Raw genomic sequence first — 23,259 nt, 5'->3', positions numbered from 1 at the left:
GCAGACTTGTTCACAAGTCTTCATACTGTTAATATTCATAACAAGTACAGTATTTCCGTTTAGTTACCTTAGTCCATCAGCCACATTTTTCCTCACTATGTATAAAGTATTAAAGTCTCTATAATGTAAAACTAAAAAGCCATAAAACCAATCAGATCTGGAATTTAAGAATAGCCAGCAAACATAGCTTTTAACATGGTGCATTTAAAAGAATGAAATCATCTTCTGCAGACCAATGCTGGAAAAAATTACAAACCAATCAAGGATGAGAACAGCCACCGAAAGAGTGATGAAACAGTGTGTAGTTACTCTCTGAAATAAAAAGTTTAAACTGAAACAAATGAAACTAAGAAAACACACAGAAAACAGGAAGTAGACAGTCAATAAAACTATCAAATTCAGAGTGACAGAAAGTAAGCTACTCGATGGTAGCAGTTGAAGGCTATAATAAATGACTTGAGATGAAGATTTTGGATTCCCTAAGCAACTTTATTATTGATCAGTTCAACCTTAACAAATTAAGATATTCTTTAAAGAAAAAAAAAAAAGAAATTCAGAGTTCTCCTCCTTGTGCATTTCTTGTGCAGCACACATTTTGCTTTTTCAAACAATGAACTTTCTACTATACGCTACTACCTTTACCTAGACTAACATTTTAATATCTCTCTTAAAGACTAAAACACAGAAGAATTCATTTTGCTCAGCAATACTGGCGTTCTGAAAATGAACTGAAGATGACAGATTTCTGCCTTATCCCCCTTACTGAGCCCTGTTTACAGTGCATCTTCTGGCACCCCATGAAGTCATTTGAATTTTTGTCATTTGGGGTGAAGACTAAATTACAGGTTAATTTCAAAACTGCAAGTAGCTGTTGCAGGCTAGATTACTGTCATAAAAGAGAAATACTATGGTAGTTACCACAGACAGATATAAAGCTTTATATAATCAGTATTTTTCTCCTACTTTAGATGCAAGTTCAGTTAACAACTTAAAAAAAAACAAACCAAACCCACAGTTTTGCAGAAAACCGCTTACTCTGTAAGAAGGCACAACAACATTGATACATTCAGATGAAAGTTTCCAGTGATAAATCTAGCTTTTCAGATTGATGCTCAAGCAGCCATAGTATTGCCTCGGCTGCATTCCTAAAGGATTAAAGTGACTGTTTTTAGGTCAAAGCTATCAATAAATGAATGAATAATTGGAATGTCATTCAAACGGGAGCATTAAGAGTTTTCTAGTCTTTAAGTGTGTATTTCTGGAAGCATTAATACTGTATACGCGGAGAAAAAATGTCAGCAAAGGACTGAGATTACAAAAATGGAAATACTGTACTTGTTACTGGTACTTACTGCACGTAGGTTCTCAAATACGTCTGCACTAAAGGAGGTCAATATTTTATACACTTATATACTAGACATTTGGTTTTAATCTATCAAAATCTGACATTTGTTCCATTGCATTCCAGTAGTAAATAAATAAAGCGAATGACCAACAGGACAAATATAAAACAAACATACAAAAGTTCAACCTCTGAAAAGAAATTCTTAGTACTAATATTGCAAGGATAAAAAAAAAAAAGCCCATCTTATGCTTTGATTAATGTGATTTACTTAACAACCTGCAATATCTTACAACTGTCACAAACTGCAATTAATCCCGAGTACATCTTAACAACTTTAGAAAGACAGTCCTGTTAGAAAAACACAATGAAAATTAGGAACCCAGTAGAGGTTTCAAATTCCAAGTGTAGGTGAGATTTTAGTGCATTTCTGGTTATGACTCACTAACTTAAAAATAAATAAAAAGCTGCACAAGGAGAAGAATGTCTGCATTTCAAGAAAATGGTGTTTAGGCATCAGCTTTTAAAGCCAACAAATAGCTGTGCATTTGAAAATACTTAGCAGTCTTTTTGTAGAAACTTATGTATGCCAAATTCCCCTTTATCTTGCCAGAGAAGTACTTACTACAGCACTAAGCTAAAAGGTCAGTCCACAATTACTGATTAATTTTTGTGGATCAATTCACAGAAGAAATAATGTCCATGTACTCACTGCCACATTGAAAAACCTGACTTTCAGTGGCAGTCTGCATAAAACTATTGTTTAAAACACGAACACATAATCCATGCACCCTTTTCAGGTGGCCAGATTCTACAGGTTTCTCTCAGTTACTTACAAGTAGTATTCTATTAAAGGCTAATATGTGTTACACTTCAGATTTTGTGTATTTCTCCCTCTCGCCAAATCACATTTAAAAACTGATCTATACTATTATTTCCAAGTGACAGGAGGAGCCACAGTCATGACTGCATTATGCTTGCCTCTTACATAACCCAGTTAATGTCCCAGTTTGCCACTATTTTTCAACTAAATAGGAGCTTGAGTTAGGATTCTCTAAGTTTTTGGATTCATTTGTTTTCTGTTTACAGTGCCTATGAAGTCCAAGATGCCATGAGCACAAACCTCCAAAACACCTGCATGGGCAGTTTTACTCACACAAACCTATCTTAGGAGACCAAATGATTCAGATGTCACCATGTTTGCAGTACACATGCTAAAGCAAGACTGTCCATTAACATCACGCACAGATATAACGTCCCCCCCCCTTCAATTTCAACACGCCACTCCCCTCCTGCTTCAAGAATGTAGCATTGAAGCTAACCCTTTTACTTGCAATAAACAACTTTCCCAACCAGAGAGTCTGCCTGATAAAAATAAGACTCCAAATATTGATTTTAATTGGAATGAAGTGCTGCAACATTATGCATAAAGCTTTACTGAAGTGGCAATTTACCTAAGGGGTTTACTGATTGAAAAGCTCTCAAACCTGAAACCGCTAGAGAGGTAGAAAGAAAAAAGGGACTCTCTGGGGTGGGGGTGGAGGGTAGACTGGTAAAACAAATCCCTCTCTGCAAATCTGAAGCAGATGTTAGTGTAGAGAGAAGTCAATTCAGCAAGGTACAATCAGCTTTGCAGAAATTATTCCGTTAAAAGAGAACGGGCTCTTGAAAGAGCTAAATGTTTTTCTGTTCATTTGCTATACTAAGGAATCTTCAAGGAGACTGGTGTTGCAATTACAACTAATCCTCCCCAAAAAATTAACTGTGTTGAAGGCTTTGTAATTTCCCTAGGTACAATTTAGCTGTCACTTACTTTAAAATTTACTCAAACATGCGTTCCGAACAGCACTAACTTCACATGTCAAGTGCTTTCCAGCCAATTGAGTCTAAACTGGAAGTCGGTGTTAAACAACTGAATGATTAGACAAGATAGCTCATTTCCCTGCTCTTTTGTTCAGAATAAAATGCCACATTTACATTATCAGACTCAACAGGATTTTCTGACAGAGGGAGAAAAAACCCTAGTGAACACTGTCCGCACCAAGCACATGAAGCCTGTCATTTACCAATCATCCTTCAAAAAGCAATAGCCATGAATGTAACTTAATTACGACCCAATGATCCTTGACGAAAAATCATCTTATCACTGCCCTGTCCCCATAGGGCAAATGAGACGCTTTTGTCCCTTGGTACTGATGATGCTAAATTCCTAATTGCAATAATGGAGTAAGAGAGCCAAACATCCTTAATTTCATTGCAAGACGTAAAGAGTTTTAATGCAAATATTTGAAATAAAGCTGCTACAAATTAGAGAAACTGTCCCTGCTAGAGATGGCTTTTCTCTAAAATACCTCCTAATTTTAGAAAATGTCTATTTTTAAAGTGAATTTAAAAGTACATTAATTTATATGTGCAACAGAATTTTCTCTAACAGAATCACAGGCAAATTTAACTCTGTGAAAACAAAAGAAAAATTGTCAAGACACAGTATTCACACTAACTGCTACATAAGGCCATATTTACTTGGTTTCTTATGTGAAACTAATCACAAACCAGCACACAATGCTTTAATGGATGGACAGTGCTGCATTACAATACATTGATCATTTTTAAAGAAACAAAATCCAGCTGTAGTCTTTTGATGTTTAAAAACACAGCTATTAACAACTTGTGTTCAGTCTCTTAAAACCAGAGAATATTTTTGTTGATCCCATCTACAATATGCATAAATTTAATAGCTCAAGATGTTCTGCTTTGTTTCTTTCCCCAGAGGTAATATTTTACAAAAGGGAGCACTAATAAAATTAAGATGGGAACCGCATCAAGTTTCTCATGAGGTGAAATACTCCTATTTTTGGTTGTGCCAAAGTTGGCTTGCACATCTTTCTTGGAAGAAAGTAATTACCAGTAATTATCGCAACTATTTCTTCTCTGGGAAACAGGTCCTAGCAAAGTACTGCACAGCACAGGAGCAGACAGTAATCAACAATGATTATTTTTTCCTTTTCTGTGCTCCGCTGTAAATTCTTATTTTCAACATGCACTGTAATTTAACAAGAATTTTAGAAAAATTATGGCTATGTACAGAGAAGAGGGGTACCTGTAAATATTTAATCCTACAAATGTCAAAATCTTCAAAAGGAAATCACAGATTCCTTTACAAGCAATTAAAAAGTTTGAATTAAATTAAGAACACAAAACACGAGTGCAACCAATACTGTGCAACATGAAAAAACATTGCACAGCTAATTTCAGAGGCATGCTGACAACCTGCAGCTAAATGACAACATTTCAGTATGATACTTGAGCTGTAGGATGGCAAATAGTAAGCACTATCGCTGAAAGAAATGACTAACGCTTACTTCAGTCAATCAGAACTTTGAAAAACTCTTAGCACTTTCAACACAAAAAAATCAGTTAAATGCAATTATTCTTCCCAAGGTAACTGTAGAAAAAAAAACTTTTCTGTTTTGTCTCTCCACTTCTAAGAAGGCAAAAAGAAGAGTAAATAAGCTTCTTTGCACTGTATCTATATATAAGACATATATTAAGAGTTATACATAAGTACCAATGACTCTGTAGCCCTGCTGTTCCACAGTATGGAATTATTTTCTTCTTGCAAAGTCTAGTCTCAAAAACCTCTTCATTAAAAATAATAATAGAACAAACAAGCAAAAGATATTAAAAAGTCAATTTTTTTTTTAAAGTTTTGCAAATCATTTAAAATGCAAAAGAATGAGGAAGCAAGCTAAAACACCTTAATTGTCTATCTACACACAATCACATCACATCACCATACACCACCTCAAGTGAAGAGAACCCAGTACTACCATGTAGAGCCCTACATGTCAATGTACATAAAGCAATTACGTAAAAGCAACCACACTTACTGTGCACTATAAAGCATATCAGATATTTTTCCAACACATTAGTTACATATGACTGCAGTTAAATTACTTTCACAAACATCTGCCTCATCACGTGATATAATCAAGGCAGTGTTGCTGTCTACACCCTGCATACTTCTGTTGACCGATCCACTAAAATGCTATTTTCAAAATAAATAAATAAATAAATAAATATATTTACCAACAGGAATTACACCTTTTTGATGAGAAGTCTGAATGCAGAAAATATATTTTCGCATGCCCAGGATATTTACAAGGTCTAAAAATCCCTGCTTATTCATGTTCTGTTAATATGCATCTTTGAGGCTGACTCACATGCATAATACTATGAAGTATTCACTTATTTTGCAGGTATGTTATTATATTTAATATTAAATCCGTAACATTTGATATACATGAAACACACTGCAAGAAGCTTATCAGTCACTGTAGTTGGAAGACATTAAAATTGCATGACAACATAAATGACATACTAAGGAAAAAAAGGATTGTGCATACAGTAGGGGAAGTTAAAAGTGATTCTTAGCTCAATTTCAGTAAGCACTTGTCATATAGTTCTTATATATACATTAATTCAAAAACCCAGCACCTCAATGAAAAAGTTAAGCATAAGAACATGACACATTAAATTACAGATACTTTCTACCAGAATCAGTGCATGAACCTCTACTTCCTGCCTTTACAAGTGCACGAGCTTCCTTTTCTATATTAAATGGTATTAAAAGCATATAAAGAAAAAAAAAAAAATCAAAAAAATCACAGCAGACGAACCAGACAGTACTTTCCCTCAGTGTTAAATTCATCACCCCTCAGGCAGCAATGTAAAATTATCTGATATTCACAAATTATGTGATTTTGAAATATTTCCATGTCCAAAAAGGGCTCTTCAATTCACCTGAGATCTACTGTATGGTGCAGTACAATAATGGTTTTGATGTAAAAAAGCATACTACTTAACCTCAAGAACTAAGTATACCCATCACACTCTGTATAGCTATCTTGTCAAACAGACTTTAAAACCAACTTGTTTGGAAGTGTACTTCCATAAGCAGCCACCTCACTTTTGGTGTCCATAAAACATAGCCGTTGTTCCCCTACCGGTATCACAATGTGATGTACAACTGATGAAAACCAACTTACCTAACTTAGGAAACCATTCATTACTACTCCAAGATAACTTAAAGCATTATAAGCATGTGAATGTTTGCAGACATCAGCGCTTTCCAACATGAATGCTACTATTTATAGCGTGCAAAGGTCATTTTAACAGAAGTATCATTACTTAATTCATCTACAGCGCAAACATAGCTTACTTTTCAAGGTGAACTGTAATCAGAGGGGAATAAAGGGCAGCAGTTTCTGCCAACCCGAGGTTCACAATGGTCTCATGTAACCGATTCACTGTTTCAACTTCACCTCGGATGGCAGCAGCATTAAGAAGGCGGAAAAAAGATGCAACCGTTCTATCCGAGATCGGAACGTCCTTCTCTTTCATCTCTGTTAGAACGTTAATAGCATCTACAATGAAACATCACAAAAGACCCTTAGGTAATTTCATGTAGGGAAAACAAACTGCTATTAAAACAGCATTTCAAACCCAGCAGGAATGTAAATTCTGGCGTATAATGCCGATTTCAAGTTAATTACTACTTGCATTTCTAAACGAGACTACAATTATAAATCCACAATAGCATGGTTTTATCATTTTGCTGCAACTTTGACTACAAATTATAGATAGGAACTGTGTGCCCACTCTGCACCACATAACCCTGTATAGTCTGCCCTATAGCTGCAAGATTCTACTAAATGGATGCTTTTATCGTTCAGTGCTAACATCTGCTAAATCACTCCATTGTTTCTTCAGCAGATGGCTTGTCACGAGGCCAGATAATAAAGATATGTTTACACTGTATATACAGCCAGACTAATGGTCTGATACCGATAGGGCCTGTTTGCTGTGTTGATACTAATTAGCCAAGGAGAGCCAATGAAAGCTTTCTAACAGACTGCATGTTAAAACATTAGGTTCATTAAGCTTCATTAGTAAGGCAGAAACAAACATTTTGGTATATGGAATAAGTGCATTTTTATAACGTTATTAATTATTGCATAGAGAGAATGTTTTGACCACTTTGCATTTGGCTACACTTATGAATTGCTCTATTTTCCGAGGGACACTTACACTCTTAAAAGCAAGCTGATCTTTTCAAGCTGCTTTAAAGTAGAGGTAGCCGTGATCTGATTTGTCATTATATGGAAAACATCAGCTTTGCCTTTATTATTTTTGTAACATTCCGACAAATATCAGAGAAAGATCTTACAAGAAAAAGTATTACATTCAATTTTTAATATTGTTGTATAGCATTTTGGATTCAAAATGTTACGCTTTTATAAGCCTGGATTGTGCTTTTATTCTGCCAGGTCTTCTACAAAAATCACAGAACCCAATATACAGAATCACACTTTCAAGTCTATGATATTCTAGCGTTCTTTTAAAGATCAACCAAATAAGGTAAACTGTAGAATGATATTAAGACTAAATCACTTAAATTAAAGAGCTAACAGCTTAATGCGAACATCTAGAAATCCAGAATTAGGCAGCTGGCAGAACACTCATTAGAAGCCAAAATTTCCAGGCCGTTTGACAGATTGATTCTAAAAAGCAGTAACAAACACATATAAGAATAGTAACAGGAAAAAAATATACACTTTATAAAAAGTTAAATGATTTTTTTGCAGTACTTGGCTCTTACGAGAAGGTTATGTTTATAGGTTTTATGTTCAGCCTTCAGACCTTCTTAAGCAAAAACAAAGCCATTAGTCTAGGCACATACGCAATTTGTGCCATAAGTCATGATCTTCAAACTCAATCCAAACAGCAATGCTAATAAAAACTAGCTGCAGAAATGCAAAAAGCACTGAGCTGTGCAAATGTAAATGACAAGCTTGCCAATCCATTAAAACTAATGGCCTGCACTGTCCAAGCATCTCTGGTTGAATTCACATGCAAATTTGTATGCAAAATGTTCAAGCACTTTTCAGGACATGATATACCATTAATATCAACTCACGTTTTTATTCCCGAAGCAAGATACCTTTATTATATAGCAGAAATACAGAATAAAAGCAAAAAGGATTACCTTCTAGTCTACCATGCTTTGCTAAGACTTCTACCAGGGCTATGTATTTTCCAGAGTCAAGAGCAACAGGTGAGCTCCTAGGGAAGCTAGAAATTAAAAGATTAAAAACTGTATCAGTAGAAGTTTAGGTTTTACGAATAAAGCTTTAAGATTTATTTTTAAAAACCATGCAGTGAAAGAAAATCACCAGGAGCTAAAAGTTATAAGTGTTAAAGGAAAAATCTGATGTACCGCAAAAGACGAAGAAATGTTTTCTACAGTTTTCCACCAACAAACCCCCACATTTTAAAGAAATGTTTTAAAGAGACGGTTTTATTATTTGATAGTTTTTGTGGAAAATAACAGTTTCCCAGAACCTTGAAAAATACAGTCCTCATATATTCTTTCCAATAAGGAAAAGAATATGAAGCTATTCAACCTTCATCAACACATGAAAATCTACTATTTTTAAGTTACTGTTACGTATTTATTTTCTCTTTCCTGGAACTTATTTAATGAATTTCTCTTTAGTTGTTACTTTTCGCACCAATTCAAAAAGTTGCCTCTCAGCAACTTTCTCAGTTTTATGCTGCACTCGGGGCAGATGAGTAAAAACATGCTACTGCACTGAAGCTTCAATAGAAGAGTTGATTTTACTTCACACAAGCTCACCATGGGAATTGTGTGCAAGTGCTAGTATGCCTGAAATCAATATGATGGTGTATGCTGAGTGGTGAATTCCTTGCTATTCACAGCTGCTCAATTATTTCACATAGTTTCAAAGCTAAGCAAGGTATGTTGAGCATCTGCCTCTTAAAATACTGTAAAACAAAAGCAAATACTTTGTGAGTACATATCAAAAGGTGAGTAACACAACTTGGTTTGTTCCCCACAGCCTCAGACTGAAGGGAAGCTTTCAACAGCAAAAGGGAAAGAAGGTGAGTAAAAGGACTATCTGGAAGAATATGCTCCTAGTTAAGTCAGTCACAGCATGTTTTAGCCAGGAATTAATTTTTTATCACCAATACATAAAGATATGAAAGCAAAAATTTTAAGTAGAATGTTTATTGTCAATCTTTAAATACAATGCCACTCAGAAGCACTGCTATTCTAAAGATAATATGGGTACAGCATATTCTAAAAAAGCATACTAGATGCCATTCTAATATATAATACAGGTATTTTTTGTCTTCCTTCTTAATTTAAGCCAAACTTCTATTTAGATGCTGTGTGTGTTTAAAATGAAAACAAAACAGACCCTACGCAGCAACTTGCCTTTTTTGTTTGTTTGTTTTCATTTAAAAAAAAAAAAAAAGAAAATTATTGTCCATACAAAGTAGCTGTTTCTGATGTTCAATTACAGAAAACATATTTTTTGTTACAAAAACCCACAGCCCTGTTTTAAATGCACATACATTGGTGGGGAAAACTAATTAAAAATGGATGAGGGGGTTAATATTCAACCTACTTAATTCAACAAGGTCTGTGTATCAGCATAAATCTCTGTGACATGTTTCAGTGCCGGTGTACTTACACTTTTTCTTTCAGGTTCATTGCCTCTTCTACATTATCGTGTCGACAGCACAAATTTATTAAGGCTGCATAGCCACCGACAACCATGTCCGGTTCGTATTTGGCTTTCACTTCAAGGGCTTTTTGCATATTCTAAAAAAGGAACAAAGCAAAGATGTGAACTAGAGGAAAAGTCAATATGACATTATGAATCTTATATGTTCGGTGTGCAGTTATGCGACTGGCTCCAGTAATTTTAATAGTAAAAGACCACATTTTAAAGCACAGAGCTTAAATGGTTTAGAAAATCGTAAAGATAATTTTGCAGAAGTTGGCATCTACAACACCCTATAGGTTAACTTAAGAGGATATTTCAAAGTAACTTTCTTGCTTCAAGCTTCTTTTTCTTTAGACTTTTTTTTTTTTCTTAAACCCACAGACACTATAAACGTAGCCAACAACAGATTTTCACCTAGTATATACCCAAAAAAATAAATAAAACCATTTTCTGAAGGATAAGATTTTACTTAACAATGTCATAGAATACCTTTTTTTTTTTATTATTATGCATTTCTATTCATAGGTTTGACCACTTTAAACTTACAATGGTATCTGCTTCTAGTCTTCCTTCATATGCAAAACTGTAGAGATGGACAACTGAGAATCACTCTTTCTAAACTACTGCTATTCTTGGAAGAGAATACTGGATTATCACCTGCAGAACTGTTACTGTTCTTACATATACAGCCTTATAGGCAGGATCATACAGAAGAAGAAACTAACTAAAAGTGTGGTGATACCTCACAAATTACAGGCACATGCTAAATGAATGTAAACTACAGCTGGACGTCTGCCGAATGAAGGCAAGAGACCCTTTATCTCTGAAGAGCTTTCCTCCTGCAGGAAAATGGAATTTCAATCCCTGCATTAACAACCTAGTAATATTTGAATTGCAAATGACTAGTGCATGTATCAGTTGCTTGACAATCTAGATATAAGAGACCGGAGCCATGGCTTGAAAGGACATTTGGCATGTATGATAAACCTATCACAGCTGTTACTATCATTCACTTTGCAGATTATTGTAAACAAACTTCAGCAACCCCAAAACATGCCATTCAAGGTGTTGCTGAAATTAGTTAACCTTTTGATTTAATTGCTTTTTGCACTTATGTTTGATTTATAAGCATCAAACCATGAAACCTCAAGTACCGCACTTGTCTTTGCTTAACCATTGTCTTTCCATAATAGAGTCATTTATGTCCCTTTAAAAATATAGCTATGTGCTTCCAATTATCTCTGCATTGCTTAAGATACCTCTTCTTCACAAAGAGCATATATGAGTTGTTTCAAGACATCTGTAATAGGCTGGTTTTCAGCTTTTCGCTTTTCTAGTTTCTTCTCCAAAGCAGACACGTCAGATTTAGCACTCTAAATGAAGGTAACAGAAAAAAAATGTCAATTTCAAAAACACCCTTCCCTGAACAACTTGTCGGATCACTTTAATGAAAGACAGACAAAATAATTCTCTTCTTCTATAGTATGTGAAAATTTCTAATGATTTAAGATGCTTTTATCTGTTTAAAGAGTACATACTAATTAAACATTTGAGTCAGAATATAGTTTTTAAAAAGAACATAAGGAGTATATCTACAAAGGTCAGCACTACTCCTTCTTTCATACTCTCACTAGTGCTCAGGGAAGTAGGAAACGTAAGCCTGTTTCTTTTCCCATCTCTATTCTGTTCAGATCAGAGATGTAAAACTTGACACTGCACCATTACACGCAGTATGGATTTACTTAGTTCCTGCCACTCAAGTGGATCACTGTAATTTACAAGCATGAATTAAGCTTCACAACATCTCTGTTATGTAGCTAGAACTTTAAAAAAACAAAAATGAAAGGGAAACTGAGGCATGAAACTTCAGCCAACTCCAAGGTCAAACATCAGGTCTATGTGAAAAATCTGGATAGCCTTTATTCCTACTCTGTAAAGTAACCTCTGAACATAAAGTGCTATATTTCAGTAATGTTAATATACTTCCATGACCTGATGGCTAGCAATTACAGCTCATCCAAAATCCATATCCAAACATTAGTACTGTTCTTGTAAAAACAAGCATAGCCACTGGTGAATTTACTTACATCTGTAATGTCTTCTGCAGATGTGGATTTTTTAGAACTTAGTGATCTTGCATCCTAGAAAGTAGTAAGACAGTAAATAGATCACTAATTCAAAACAAGAAGTCCAATCTATAATTAAGCATATCATACAAAAAATGTTGTAGGCACATAATTACAAATCAAATCTGCATTATGCAGAATTATTACACTGACACGAAAAACACATTAAACGGATCCCCCTAACAATTTCATACATGAGAATGAGAATAATTTCAATAGTAATTGAAAAATCATGGCAAGGCGAAAAGGCTTAAATATAAATCACTACATAAGCACATTTATATTGCAAAGGAGAGTATGTATGCACAGAGTACACGTTCCCCGTTTTTGTTAAAGGAATTGCCACAGAAGCACAGACCTTAATTAATTCAGGAACTTGAGAGGAGTCCAGCAGTCTGCAAATGCCGCTGCAGTAGGTTGCAGGGATAACTATATTCTGTACCAAGAGGTGGGGAAAAAAATTATATGAGTTTTGAAACACAACCAAAATGAAATTTGTCTAACAGAAATTATCTCAGACGTAATTCAAGTCTCCAGCTCTTGCATGTCATTGAGAAGTGGTCTGGTTGTACTTAAAAGCAGCAATTTCAAATCTAATAGATACATGTCAGGCAGGACAGGCATTATGTAGCAAAAAATGAAATGGTACCATCTTCTTCAGCTGATGGAAGTATTGTCTCAAACGCTCCTCCTTGGCCTGTACCTCTGAGTCACTCATGCTGTCAATCAAGTGATAAAGAAAATAGCCAACAGCTTCTGTGGAAAAAAACAAGAGAAAGCATTCCACTAAAATTACCGAGACTGTCATGTTATCAAGATTAATTTATAAGAAATCATTTTGGTGTGAGATGTCACCCTGATGAGAGGCTCTGAAATGGCAACAATGATCACTGAGGCATAGAGATTATGTGGTTTGGGAGCACATATCTAACTGGTGAGTGAAAGGAATATTAATTATTTTCAGACCCAGTGACAGCTTTTCAGTACAGAATCTTACTTCAATCTATTTTTTCCACTACTGTGTGACAGAAGTGGTGCTGCCCAAGGCCTTCCCCCCCTTTCCTGCCCACTACCCCAAATAGTTGCCACAAATATTTTGTCACTGCTCAAAAGAGAAAACTGATTTCTACCACTTTGCATATTTAGTATGAACATTTTCCCCATTATATTCTATTACCAAGTTACATTAAGTATTGTAATACCGATATGAAGGCATACGAGATATTTTAACCATTACATAACTAATGTTGAAGGGGATGTCTATTAACCAATGAAAATTAACAGATTTTTAGCAAGAACTGTTGCTGAGATTCTTATATAGATAAGTGGAAAATATACTGAGTTCTGCACTTGAGAATCAGAACAGTATTACTACTGCCTTCTCAAAAGGTCAGCTTCCCCTCCCTGTAAACCTCCCCTAGCAGGAGAATTTTTGCTTTTTAAATCCAGATTATATGGGAAAAAAAAAAAGTATATTTACTCCAAAGCATAAGACTTGGGATATTAAGTACAATTGTGCTTCATAAATTTGCAAAAGCCACTGAAGGTAGAATTAGATGGAAAAACTGCTTGTTTTGTCATTCCAAGTATTTAAGCATTGCTACTCTGCACATTCTAAATCTGTATTTTGGTCAAAACTTAGAAAAATAAAATAGTTATCAGCAAGTTTGTTCACAATACTAAAGAAGAAAAGATCGAATGGATTTCAAAAATATGCTCTGATTATTAGAAACAGGATTTTACCCAACATGTTTTCAAATTTCACTTTCAAAAAGAAGCAATCAGTGTTTACTGTTGTAATCCCTCAAACCCATCATTACACAGAAGAACGGATTTGTGGATAAGTTACAATCATAGAAATTGAAACTCTACCAGTTGGTCCTGGAGGCGTCAGGCAATATCGTTCATCCTTGTACAACAGTTCTGTTATCTAGTAAGACAGAATAATCGTACATTGCAGCCAAAAGAAGCAAGGACAAATAGTAGCTGAAATTCAATTCTCAAAATAATAAAGCATCTCTCTGTTAAGTATTACTCTTTACCACATCACAGTAATTCTGTAAATATACATATATATATGTGTGTGTATATATATATATATATATGGAAGGTATTTTTTTGTTTTCTTTGTTGTTTTTTTTTTTAATAGTAGTTTTTCCTTAAAAATATATCCTGCAGAGTGAAATATGTTCCAAGATGCAGCAGGAAGACATTCTGCAGCATGTTTATGTATCATTCTACAGAAAGTTAAGTATCATAAGATACGACTTAAAGCAAGTATTAACCGATGCCACTCATGGAGATTTGAACAATTATGTTCCAATTTACTGAAAGGCTGAAATTGGTCTGTAAAGCTTCATTATTATTTTTTAAATCCTGAACGAAGAAAATACAGGAAGAAAATAGAGGAACGTGATTTAGCATGCTCTCTTAGATTTAAGATAACTAGTATAGTGATCCTAAATAAATGCAGTTTTGAATAACAGCGTACATCCATAAAAATTAATTGCATTCTTTATACTTTGTCTAAATTTAGCACATGTTCCATTAGTCTTGTACAAATTGAAGAGATATGTAAATTTTACTTCAGAGGAAAAGAAGCACTTAGTCCACATCCCCCCCCCCCCCCCAATCCTACTCACAAATACTTTACTTTAACCTAAACAACATCTTTTTAAAAAACCATTTGACTGTTCTTAAGAAAATTAGATCAACTTTACTTAAAATCCAAGTTTTTAACTACTTCCAAGAATTCTACTGTATCTGTCACACTCGTAGGATGAAATCTGAAAGAATTAGGAGGGAGGTGTATTCTCAGTGTCAGAGAGCTGTGTTTAGACAATGACAAAACAAAAAGGAACCCTCCCTTTTAATTGTTAATGAAAATGAATAAATAAAGTCAGAAAACACCAAGTGTAATGTAATCTATCACTTGTCATTCTTTCAACAACCCAGATGGTTAAACTACCATGTTCTTTTGTCCTTTTCCTTTTATTCTCCTATGAGGAACCAATGCACAGAACAACCTCCAACTATAATAAAAACTGCGAAAGTCCTAATTTCTCACTCTGAACCAAATTCCACACAACACAGAAAGAAACGGATTGCAGAGAACAAAAAATACATGGTGTTACTTTTAATGCCAATTAACAAATAATTCCTCTAGTTAGCATTTCTTATTTTAGAAAGATGGCAAAATGTATCCTTCCTCCATTGTGGAGAATGGCGTAACTGCATACATGACAACATGCAGGCCACCATTATTTCAGCCCTTCAAGTTTAATTCTGCTACAGGAGCAATAAAACAGATTCCCTTCCCTTCCCCTCCCTCCCCACACACAAAAAGGAAGAATAAATGCAGACGAAGATGCTCTCTGGCCATCCTCTGACAGAAAATGATAGGAGAATTAAAAATCCTGCACCTCACAGCTGTAGCTGATTTATCTAAATCTTTAAACAGCAAACCTCCCAAATTTCTATTTCCATTTCATTGCATGATTTCTTCACAGAATCTGAAATACGCTGCAAGCCAAGCACTGACTTATATTAGTCAGCAGGTACAATAATTAAGAAAAACACTAGGAACTAGTGCTTGCCTTCCTAACTTTGGTAACCATGAACTAGTCAGTATCATTTCCTCACTTTAAAGTCCCTGCAAAACTTATACTGAGAAGCATCTTTCTAATGTGCTCATGCCAGGGAAGGCACGATCAGTCTATTTTCATTTGACTTTGAGTGATGTCCTTTATCTGTGTTTGCTTTCAATACTTTAAGTAAAATGACAAAAACATCAGAATTCTAATAATACCTTATTATTTTATTAGTATTGGTGGGGGGGAAGAAATTCCCAAGCAGGCAGAAAAAGGATTTTATTAAATGTCAGGTAAGTCAACCATGGCCAGCTTTGTTTCAGAAGCTATAAGTATATACTATCTTTAGTTGTAATAGCATTCATCTACAAACCACAGTAAGGCTACATATTTGATTTTCCACAACTGCTCTTGGCACGTATTAAATCTCCATTTCATACAGCTGTACAATCTGCCACTGACAAGAGTCTTGCTCACTATTGCCAATTACCAGGCTCAAAATTTAAATTTATATTAGCTCATCATTGATGTGCATGGAACTTGATTTTATTTACAGCATTACTATCTCCACTTACCTTGCTCCAAAGCTGTACATCATTTGAGCTGAAGAGGGCAGCAAAGGATAACAAATTAAAACCATCAAAATGATTTTATTCTTGTATCTTTTTTCTTAAATCCACAAATCGAACTAACTCTAAGGATTTCATTATTTAAAGCAAAGTATAAATATTATTAATTGCCACATCATGTTTAAGTCAGTTTTGTACAGAAGGATTGTATATATATATTTTTCTTACTGTACTGCAACTGAACTTGGATTCTACTGCACAACACAAAATAATGCAGCAGTCCAAATAACTACGAATGTGTTTCAGCTTTATTTCAAATCCAGTCTTTTCGAATGTGTTAACTGCACTTTTTAGTTCTATACTTCATTCTGTTGACATTTCAAGCAAATAAGCTTCACACAGCAAACACTCAATATATGGAATTAAAGTCTGGACTCCCGTGCATTAAAGCTGGATTTTTATAAACACATACGTTTAATGTATTAAATATATAATTACAGGCACCTATAAATTTATTTGTAACACACAAATAAGCATAATCAAATCTCTCACTTCGGCTACAATGTTTATTATAGTGAGATGAAACGGACAATAAATGTAAAAACAAAGATTCCTCCTTTCTCCCTTTATAGAAGAGATCAGAACTCAATGGAAAGCAGTTCTGAGCACATCATACCTAAGACCAAACGTTAACCGTTTCACTGAAGTATAAAAGGCCCAACACATTCTGATTCTCTACAAATAATAGGAATTCTACCTAAATACTACAACTTTTCAACAACTATAAAGCAGCAGCATTAATCTAGACAAGGCTGGCAGAACAAAAATCAAACGCTTAACACCTTAATTTATTTTTCCTACAATTTTTTTTAAGAAGAAAAGGAGATTTCATTCTCAACAGCTGCAGGAAACTTCAAAGCATTCACGGAAGTTTACAATTTTATTTTACTTAGGAAGTTCAAAGTCCACAAATCATTTATTCTTTGTGTTAAATAAATATCTGAAAATGAGAGAAATGCAGGTCTGCATATAGGGAAAAAAAGAAAAAGAAAAAGGAAAAAAAAGAAGCTATTGTGAGGTTAGTTAAGCTTTCTTGGGTGAACTCATTCCACCACTGACAGCATGACAATGAACGGCAGATATCAAACGCATCAATTTCCCAAAGTACTCGACTCTGAAATAGTAATGGTACATCAGGTAGATAGAATGGGAATACTTTGAAGCAATAACTGGAAAAGAGCAGCTTCAACAGAAATCCATAAACTAGTCTGCTACAGACATTGTTCATGCGTCCCTAACGTGTCTGTGTACTGGACTTCTGTACACCAGTTTGAAACTCTGTTCATTTCAACATTTGAGACCAGCATCTAGGCACGAAATTTTGCTGTGCTCAGGTTTTTAAAATATATATCGTGATACCCAATATTCTCTTATTTTATCCAATCGTATGCTTAAGCTTCATTTTTAGGCTGTTGAAGACATTAAGATTAAAATGGAGAAGGATAAATGAATTGGCATGCTTTCAGACATAGGTAAAATTCAGGCAGAGCCAACCTCATAATACAGCTCTTGAAGCCAAGTAACAATAAAGGTGAGGGAAATATTACAGAACTGAAAACACTTTGGCCATACTTAATGACCACGGTCAGCTGAAGGAAGTAAAAAGCCAAATGGGACGTCTGGGCTCACAACTGGACTGACTGTTTTACCACCTGGGAGTGTAACTATTTTACTTAAGGTGGGTATGATTTTTCAGGTTATTTTCCCAGTACGCATTGATATCACCTTCAATTTGCTCTAAACCACACCCTGATCACCTGCACAATTCTCCTGTAGTCGGGGAATTTCATGGTAGCATTGGTGAACCATGGCAAACATTGCCTTCCTTTTTAGGTCAAATCCTACTTCAATTGATTATTTCTCTATAGTTGCAGACAGAAAATTTGTATTAATTAAAACAAGAGTTTAACTGTCTGAAACATATTATTCTAAGCCTGACAACTACAAAAATAGCAAGTCCAACTGGATCTAAAATGCTACTGTACTTATCCTTTCGAAGTCAAGGTCTTATAGTCAGTTTTAACATTGGTTTGCTTTTTCTTCTTTTCCCTTGGTAGAACATGATCAGCAAGACAAAACCTGCTATTTACTAGATAATAATTTTGGCCGTATTCATCTGGTATGCTTTGCTAATTTGAAATGTGACCGTATTTAGGTTGTATAGCCATTAAGAAAAGTTCAGGAAATTACTTATTCTTTTAAAGCAGTCTTCAGACTCTTGCAATAAGTAATATTAAAGTGATTTCTGTGGTGTGGAACTGAAAAAAATCCATCCTTATTCACAGTCTAATGTTTGACTGGAGCAAAAAGAATGACAGAAGTGCCTGTTCAGTTTATGGAAGAACGTATAAATTAAGACAACCCCGCAAGTAGCACAAAATCTTCCTTACAAATTGAGGCTAAATAGCTCTGAATATCAAGTCATGTCAATGTGGCTTCAGCTATCAGATGTATGCCTGGCTTCTATTAGTATTCAGTTCTCATTAAGCAGCCATTTAAGGGTTAACAGTGATAATCCTTGGGGGAGTCATTGAGCACATTGATTTATCAACATAGAAGTTCATAAAGATAAAATTTCAAGTGTTCAATGCCCTTATAAGTTTGAATACTGTCAAATATTACAAAATAAATAGGAAGAGTAGTATGTTCAGACATAGTAGAGGCAAGGAAACCAGGAAGAGTAGAAAGAAAGAGAAATATTGCTCAGATCTGCTACAGCTGAAATCCTACTTAAAAATTCTCAAATGTGGAGCTGGGGGAAGAAAGAGGGCAAAGACTGCAGAGACTGGTGATCAGCAAGGCAAAAGTGAGGACCCTTAGGTAGAGAATAAAAAGGGTATTCATACAACCTTACCTTCTAAATCCCAAAATGAGGCTGTTCCTAAACTGACGGTAATCTATAGGAGGTGTGCTTGCTGAAGACACTGTAAATAAAAGCAGCATTTCTGAACAGACATTCTGAAAAAGCCCTAAACTCCAACCAATCAGTTACTCATGTAAACGAGAAGTTAAAACTATTTTGTTACTTAGTAATTGCCGACAAACAAAATCCAAATTTCAAATGCTATGGTACTGGAAAAGGTCCTGGCTTTTATCAGCTTTCAATCTGCTTCCTTCCTAAAGGTTTAAATATTCCAAGAGAGAGATTGTTTGGTTCTTAATTGTTGAAAATGTGTTAACATATACGTTTTTCATGCAAATTAAGAAGAGGAAAAAGCATTTCCACTGCACGAAAGTAACAAGAAAAACAAAATCCCCCATTCCAAAAAGCAAAATAAAAACCATATAATTAATCAGGAAAACTGGAGAAATGCATACTGAGAAAAAAAAAAAAATACACCACAGGAAAATGGTTTACTGAGTCGTTTTAGACAGAAAACCGGACTTAAAATAGGCATTAAATTTTTTTTCTTTTAAAACCACAATACTTAATGTGCTTATGCCAGTGTAAATTGCTTGACAAGAAAGAAAAAGTAGTTTTATCAGTCTAATGCATTATCCACTGAATTAAGTTAAATGCAAGGGGTGAAAAAGAGGAGGAAACACCTTTGAATAACGCTAAGCTGTTAATATTAACATTCAGAATTGTTGCAATATTGGATGTATGCAAAGGAAACTCAAATTATTTTAACAATAAGTGGCTTCTCAGAGACATTTAGGTCTATACGCTCAACTTTATACCTTTCCTTCCCTAGATATTCCAAATCATTCTATGTTCTTCTACAACTGCTGTCTCTCATTCCAGCATTACGGTACAGAAAAGAAGGACAACAGCAGTATGCAGGCACTGTGCAAAGCCACCTCTCTTGCCTTCACTGCTACAATACCATTAAACCCTCTAAAACCCTGAACACGCTGGGCCCCTTCAGCAAGGGCTGCAATAAAAACACCAGCTCTTTGAGAACCTGAGAAATAAAATGCAGGAACAATACACAAAATTACTCCTTAGCCTAAGAGTGGGTATTCAGAAAATTAAGTTTATATGCTTAACTCTTTTGATTTGAAATTCTCAGGTGAAGCTGCTTTCAAGCAACTCTCCAAACAAATCCTCATCCAGTGAAACTTTTTGCTCATAAAATGAGGAGCAGAAAAAGCATTTTGGTATGCTCAGCTGCTGCTGACAATCGGCAACCTGGTTTCCTTAGCAACAAACAAGTCTGAGAAAATCAAGTGGCTGACAATGAAGTGGAATGGAATGGCATGATAGAGGGGAAAAGCAGCTCTCATGTACGCTGCCTTATGCGCCCAGATTCTTCAGCTGATGCTTCACAGTTTTCATCTTGTCGGTAGGAGAAATCTATACATTATAAGGTAGAAGAAACTGAATCAATACACCTAGATAGCAACCAGCTCTGGTACACAGCCTCTGCCTCCCCTGACTGCACTGATGAGACAATCTTCAACTGTTTTCCATATTGCATCTATTTTTCCCCCTTCCTATTGCTGCAAAAGAAGCCAATTCAAAAAAAACTCAGTTGTTTAATAACTTTGCCTTATCTTTTCATAGGTGCTAATTAGGTTTACTAGCATCATTTCAACTTGGTAAACTAATATAGGAGTTATCTTACTTTAAAGCTCAAGTTCAAAAGAAATTTTGCACGATTCCATGAATTATTAACCATAGCCTTTATCAAAAGTAATACCACTATTAAATTTAAAATCAACACCCAGGCAACAGCTAAGCAATACACTAGGTGAGAGTAATGCCGTGACAATAAAACAAAACATACCCTATGTAGTACTACTGTATGATCCTAATAAATTGCTACCCTTAAATAAATTAAATAAAATTCAAAGCTGTTTCAAGAACTACACTTTTCATACTTAACATTTCTGTTGTACTAATAACTAACTAAAGTAATAGCAAAATGTAAGGTAAACCTTGAAAAATCCACTAACTGATAAATGTTCATTACTAGAACAAATCACTGACTAACAGCTACTCTTTGTTATTCTTACTCACTTAGATACTAGTAGAAAAACTGATCTGAGCTTTCATAGGGACACTCTTGAAGTTTTAATGTCAAATTCAGCTTCTTGCTGTGATTTTTTTTTCCATCTTTAAATGAACACCAGGATTACCCTGTTTTACTATATGATTATGGTTAATGCTATTTTTCAAGCCTCAGCACAGCCTCCCAGGGTCACAGCTTAGTTCTTCCTTCATTAGTTAGAGAAGTCAGAGACTATTACAGGAGGAGTCTGCTTAAGCTTCTCCCTTAATGTTATACAGAAATAGCTGGAAATAGCTGTTGTTTGAGGGATATTTTTTTTTCCCCATCAGACTTAGTCCAAAATCAACAGTTTTATTATGAACTCAGTATAACAGACAAATAAAAACATACATATGTTTTTAATTCTGAAGAGAAACATGTATTACTATTTAACCAAGCAAATCATCCCATTGCATACTTTTAATCAATGAAATATATTAATCTTTGCAGCCAGTGACCATCAGAACAGTCTTTGAAGAGTACTCTTAAGTGATTAAGTAATGCTTACAACTCCATAACCTAATTACCCCATCAAATTCATACACAACTTCCATTGGCAAACAAACCTGCAGAGTACCCTCAGGTTAACATCAATGACATTGAGCTTTTTAAAGCTGGTTTGTTCATAAATTATTCTGTAGTACTTCGAAAACACAGTTAGACTACCATCACAAGAAATTTTTGCCACAAACAGAAAACAAGACCAACTCCTGTGCCAAGTCTTTTCAGTTTTTGTGTAAGGCAAATTGCTTTTTTAAGTGCTCAACATCCTATCACGATCACAGCTTTGCTAAATATGATATATGCAATGTTATGACCAACCTCAATATTAAAAGACAATTTAACCACGATATGTCGTCCAGAATTAGAAGTTTCAAGTTTGATATCTTGTCACAGAGAACCTCGTGTAATGAAACCTTTGCTCAGACATCCCACATATTGTCTTTACAATAGAAAGTACAATTGTACTATCATTGCCTTTAATCCCTTAGCATACAATCTATCCGCACTGAGTATGTAGTAACATGTAACATGAAATATACTTACATAGAGAAACAACATTTTTCAGTCTTCCATGTCCTGCTTCATGTCTAATTCGTGCTACAAAGAGTCCATCAGTTTCAAAGAGGCAGTTATTTTCCTGGAGAAAAAAAAAACAAAAACAAAACCAACACTAAGAAGACTTTCTGATATATATATATATATATATACACATATATATATATTTAAATGCTTCCTTCCCAAAAACTATTGGCATTTTTGTACTGATATCTGTTGATAACCTAAAAGATGCCCTACAGATGCCTACACGACTAACTGAATGAGTTGCTAGTCAAAATTTAACCAGTTTTTGTATCAAAATCAATGGAAAAGAGAGTCAACAATTGCAAAAAGAGTGGCAGAGGATCTCTCACGTCTGTAATTTGAATCAAATAAGAAAAAAACTGCATTGGAAATAATTATTACTGACATGGTCATTGTTTTAATCCCCAGAAGAAAAGCAATTCATATATTTAATCTCTGACTTCTAGAAACAGAAAGCTAGCAAAACCCAAGGATGGTATTTAGGTTAGCTCTGAAACAGAGAAAGAACAAAGCAGGGCAAACAAACAGAGCAACGGCCACTTCAAAAGTAAACTCAATATACTAAACAGGCTTGATCACACAAGTTCACATTTAGAGCAGTACAGCTACCTAAACCCTTCATAGAAAACATAGAGAAACACACCATGCAATAATCACCTTCATGAATTCTAAACGCAAACTCACCTTCATCTGGGCACAGGCAGTTTCAATATCAGCAAAATTTTTAAAAACATAGTCTGTGTACGTTTCTGCATTGAGTTCCACCCCCAACTCATGCATCACTTTGAGGACCTCAAAGACACCTATCAAAACAGAATGGGTAAAGCTAAGCACTGCAGAAAAATGAGTACCTGGAGAAACATTTAAAAATAAATGTTGCATTTCAAAAACCAGA

At 34.9% G+C, this 23,259-nt stretch overlaps 1 protein-coding gene across 1 annotated transcript in view; it reads right to left on the bottom strand.

Moving 5' to 3' along the window:
• Positions 1 to 23,259, bottom strand: part of LRPPRC (leucine rich pentatricopeptide repeat containing) — an 88,355-nt gene that overhangs the window by 42,732 nt on the left and 22,364 nt on the right. Inside the window, exons 12-23 of the mRNA XM_072331971.1 lie at positions 23,049 to 23,167; positions 22,326 to 22,419; positions 19,139 to 19,208; positions 16,231 to 16,258; positions 13,938 to 13,995; positions 12,715 to 12,821; positions 12,424 to 12,501; positions 12,027 to 12,080; positions 11,199 to 11,312; positions 9,904 to 10,034; positions 8,391 to 8,476; positions 6,564 to 6,768 (exon numbers count right to left, since the gene is read on the bottom strand). Coding sequence (XP_072188072.1) covers positions 6,564 to 6,768; positions 8,391 to 8,476; positions 9,904 to 10,034; positions 11,199 to 11,312; positions 12,027 to 12,080; positions 12,424 to 12,501; positions 12,715 to 12,821; positions 13,938 to 13,995; positions 16,231 to 16,258; positions 19,139 to 19,208; positions 22,326 to 22,419; positions 23,049 to 23,167 — 1,144 coding nt within the window. The remainder of the gene's footprint in view (positions 1 to 6,563; positions 6,769 to 8,390; positions 8,477 to 9,903; positions 10,035 to 11,198; positions 11,313 to 12,026; positions 12,081 to 12,423; positions 12,502 to 12,714; positions 12,822 to 13,937; positions 13,996 to 16,230; positions 16,259 to 19,138; positions 19,209 to 22,325; positions 22,420 to 23,048; positions 23,168 to 23,259) is intronic.

The sequence above is a fragment of the Excalfactoria chinensis genome, chromosome 3 (genome assembly GCF_039878825.1).
Source record: "Excalfactoria chinensis isolate bCotChi1 chromosome 3, bCotChi1.hap2, whole genome shotgun sequence".
NCBI classification, from domain to species: Eukaryota; Metazoa; Chordata; class Aves; order Galliformes; family Phasianidae; genus Excalfactoria; species Excalfactoria chinensis.
Note: the sequence above shows the minus strand (reverse complement) of the source record. Positions and strands in the feature narration are given on the sequence as shown.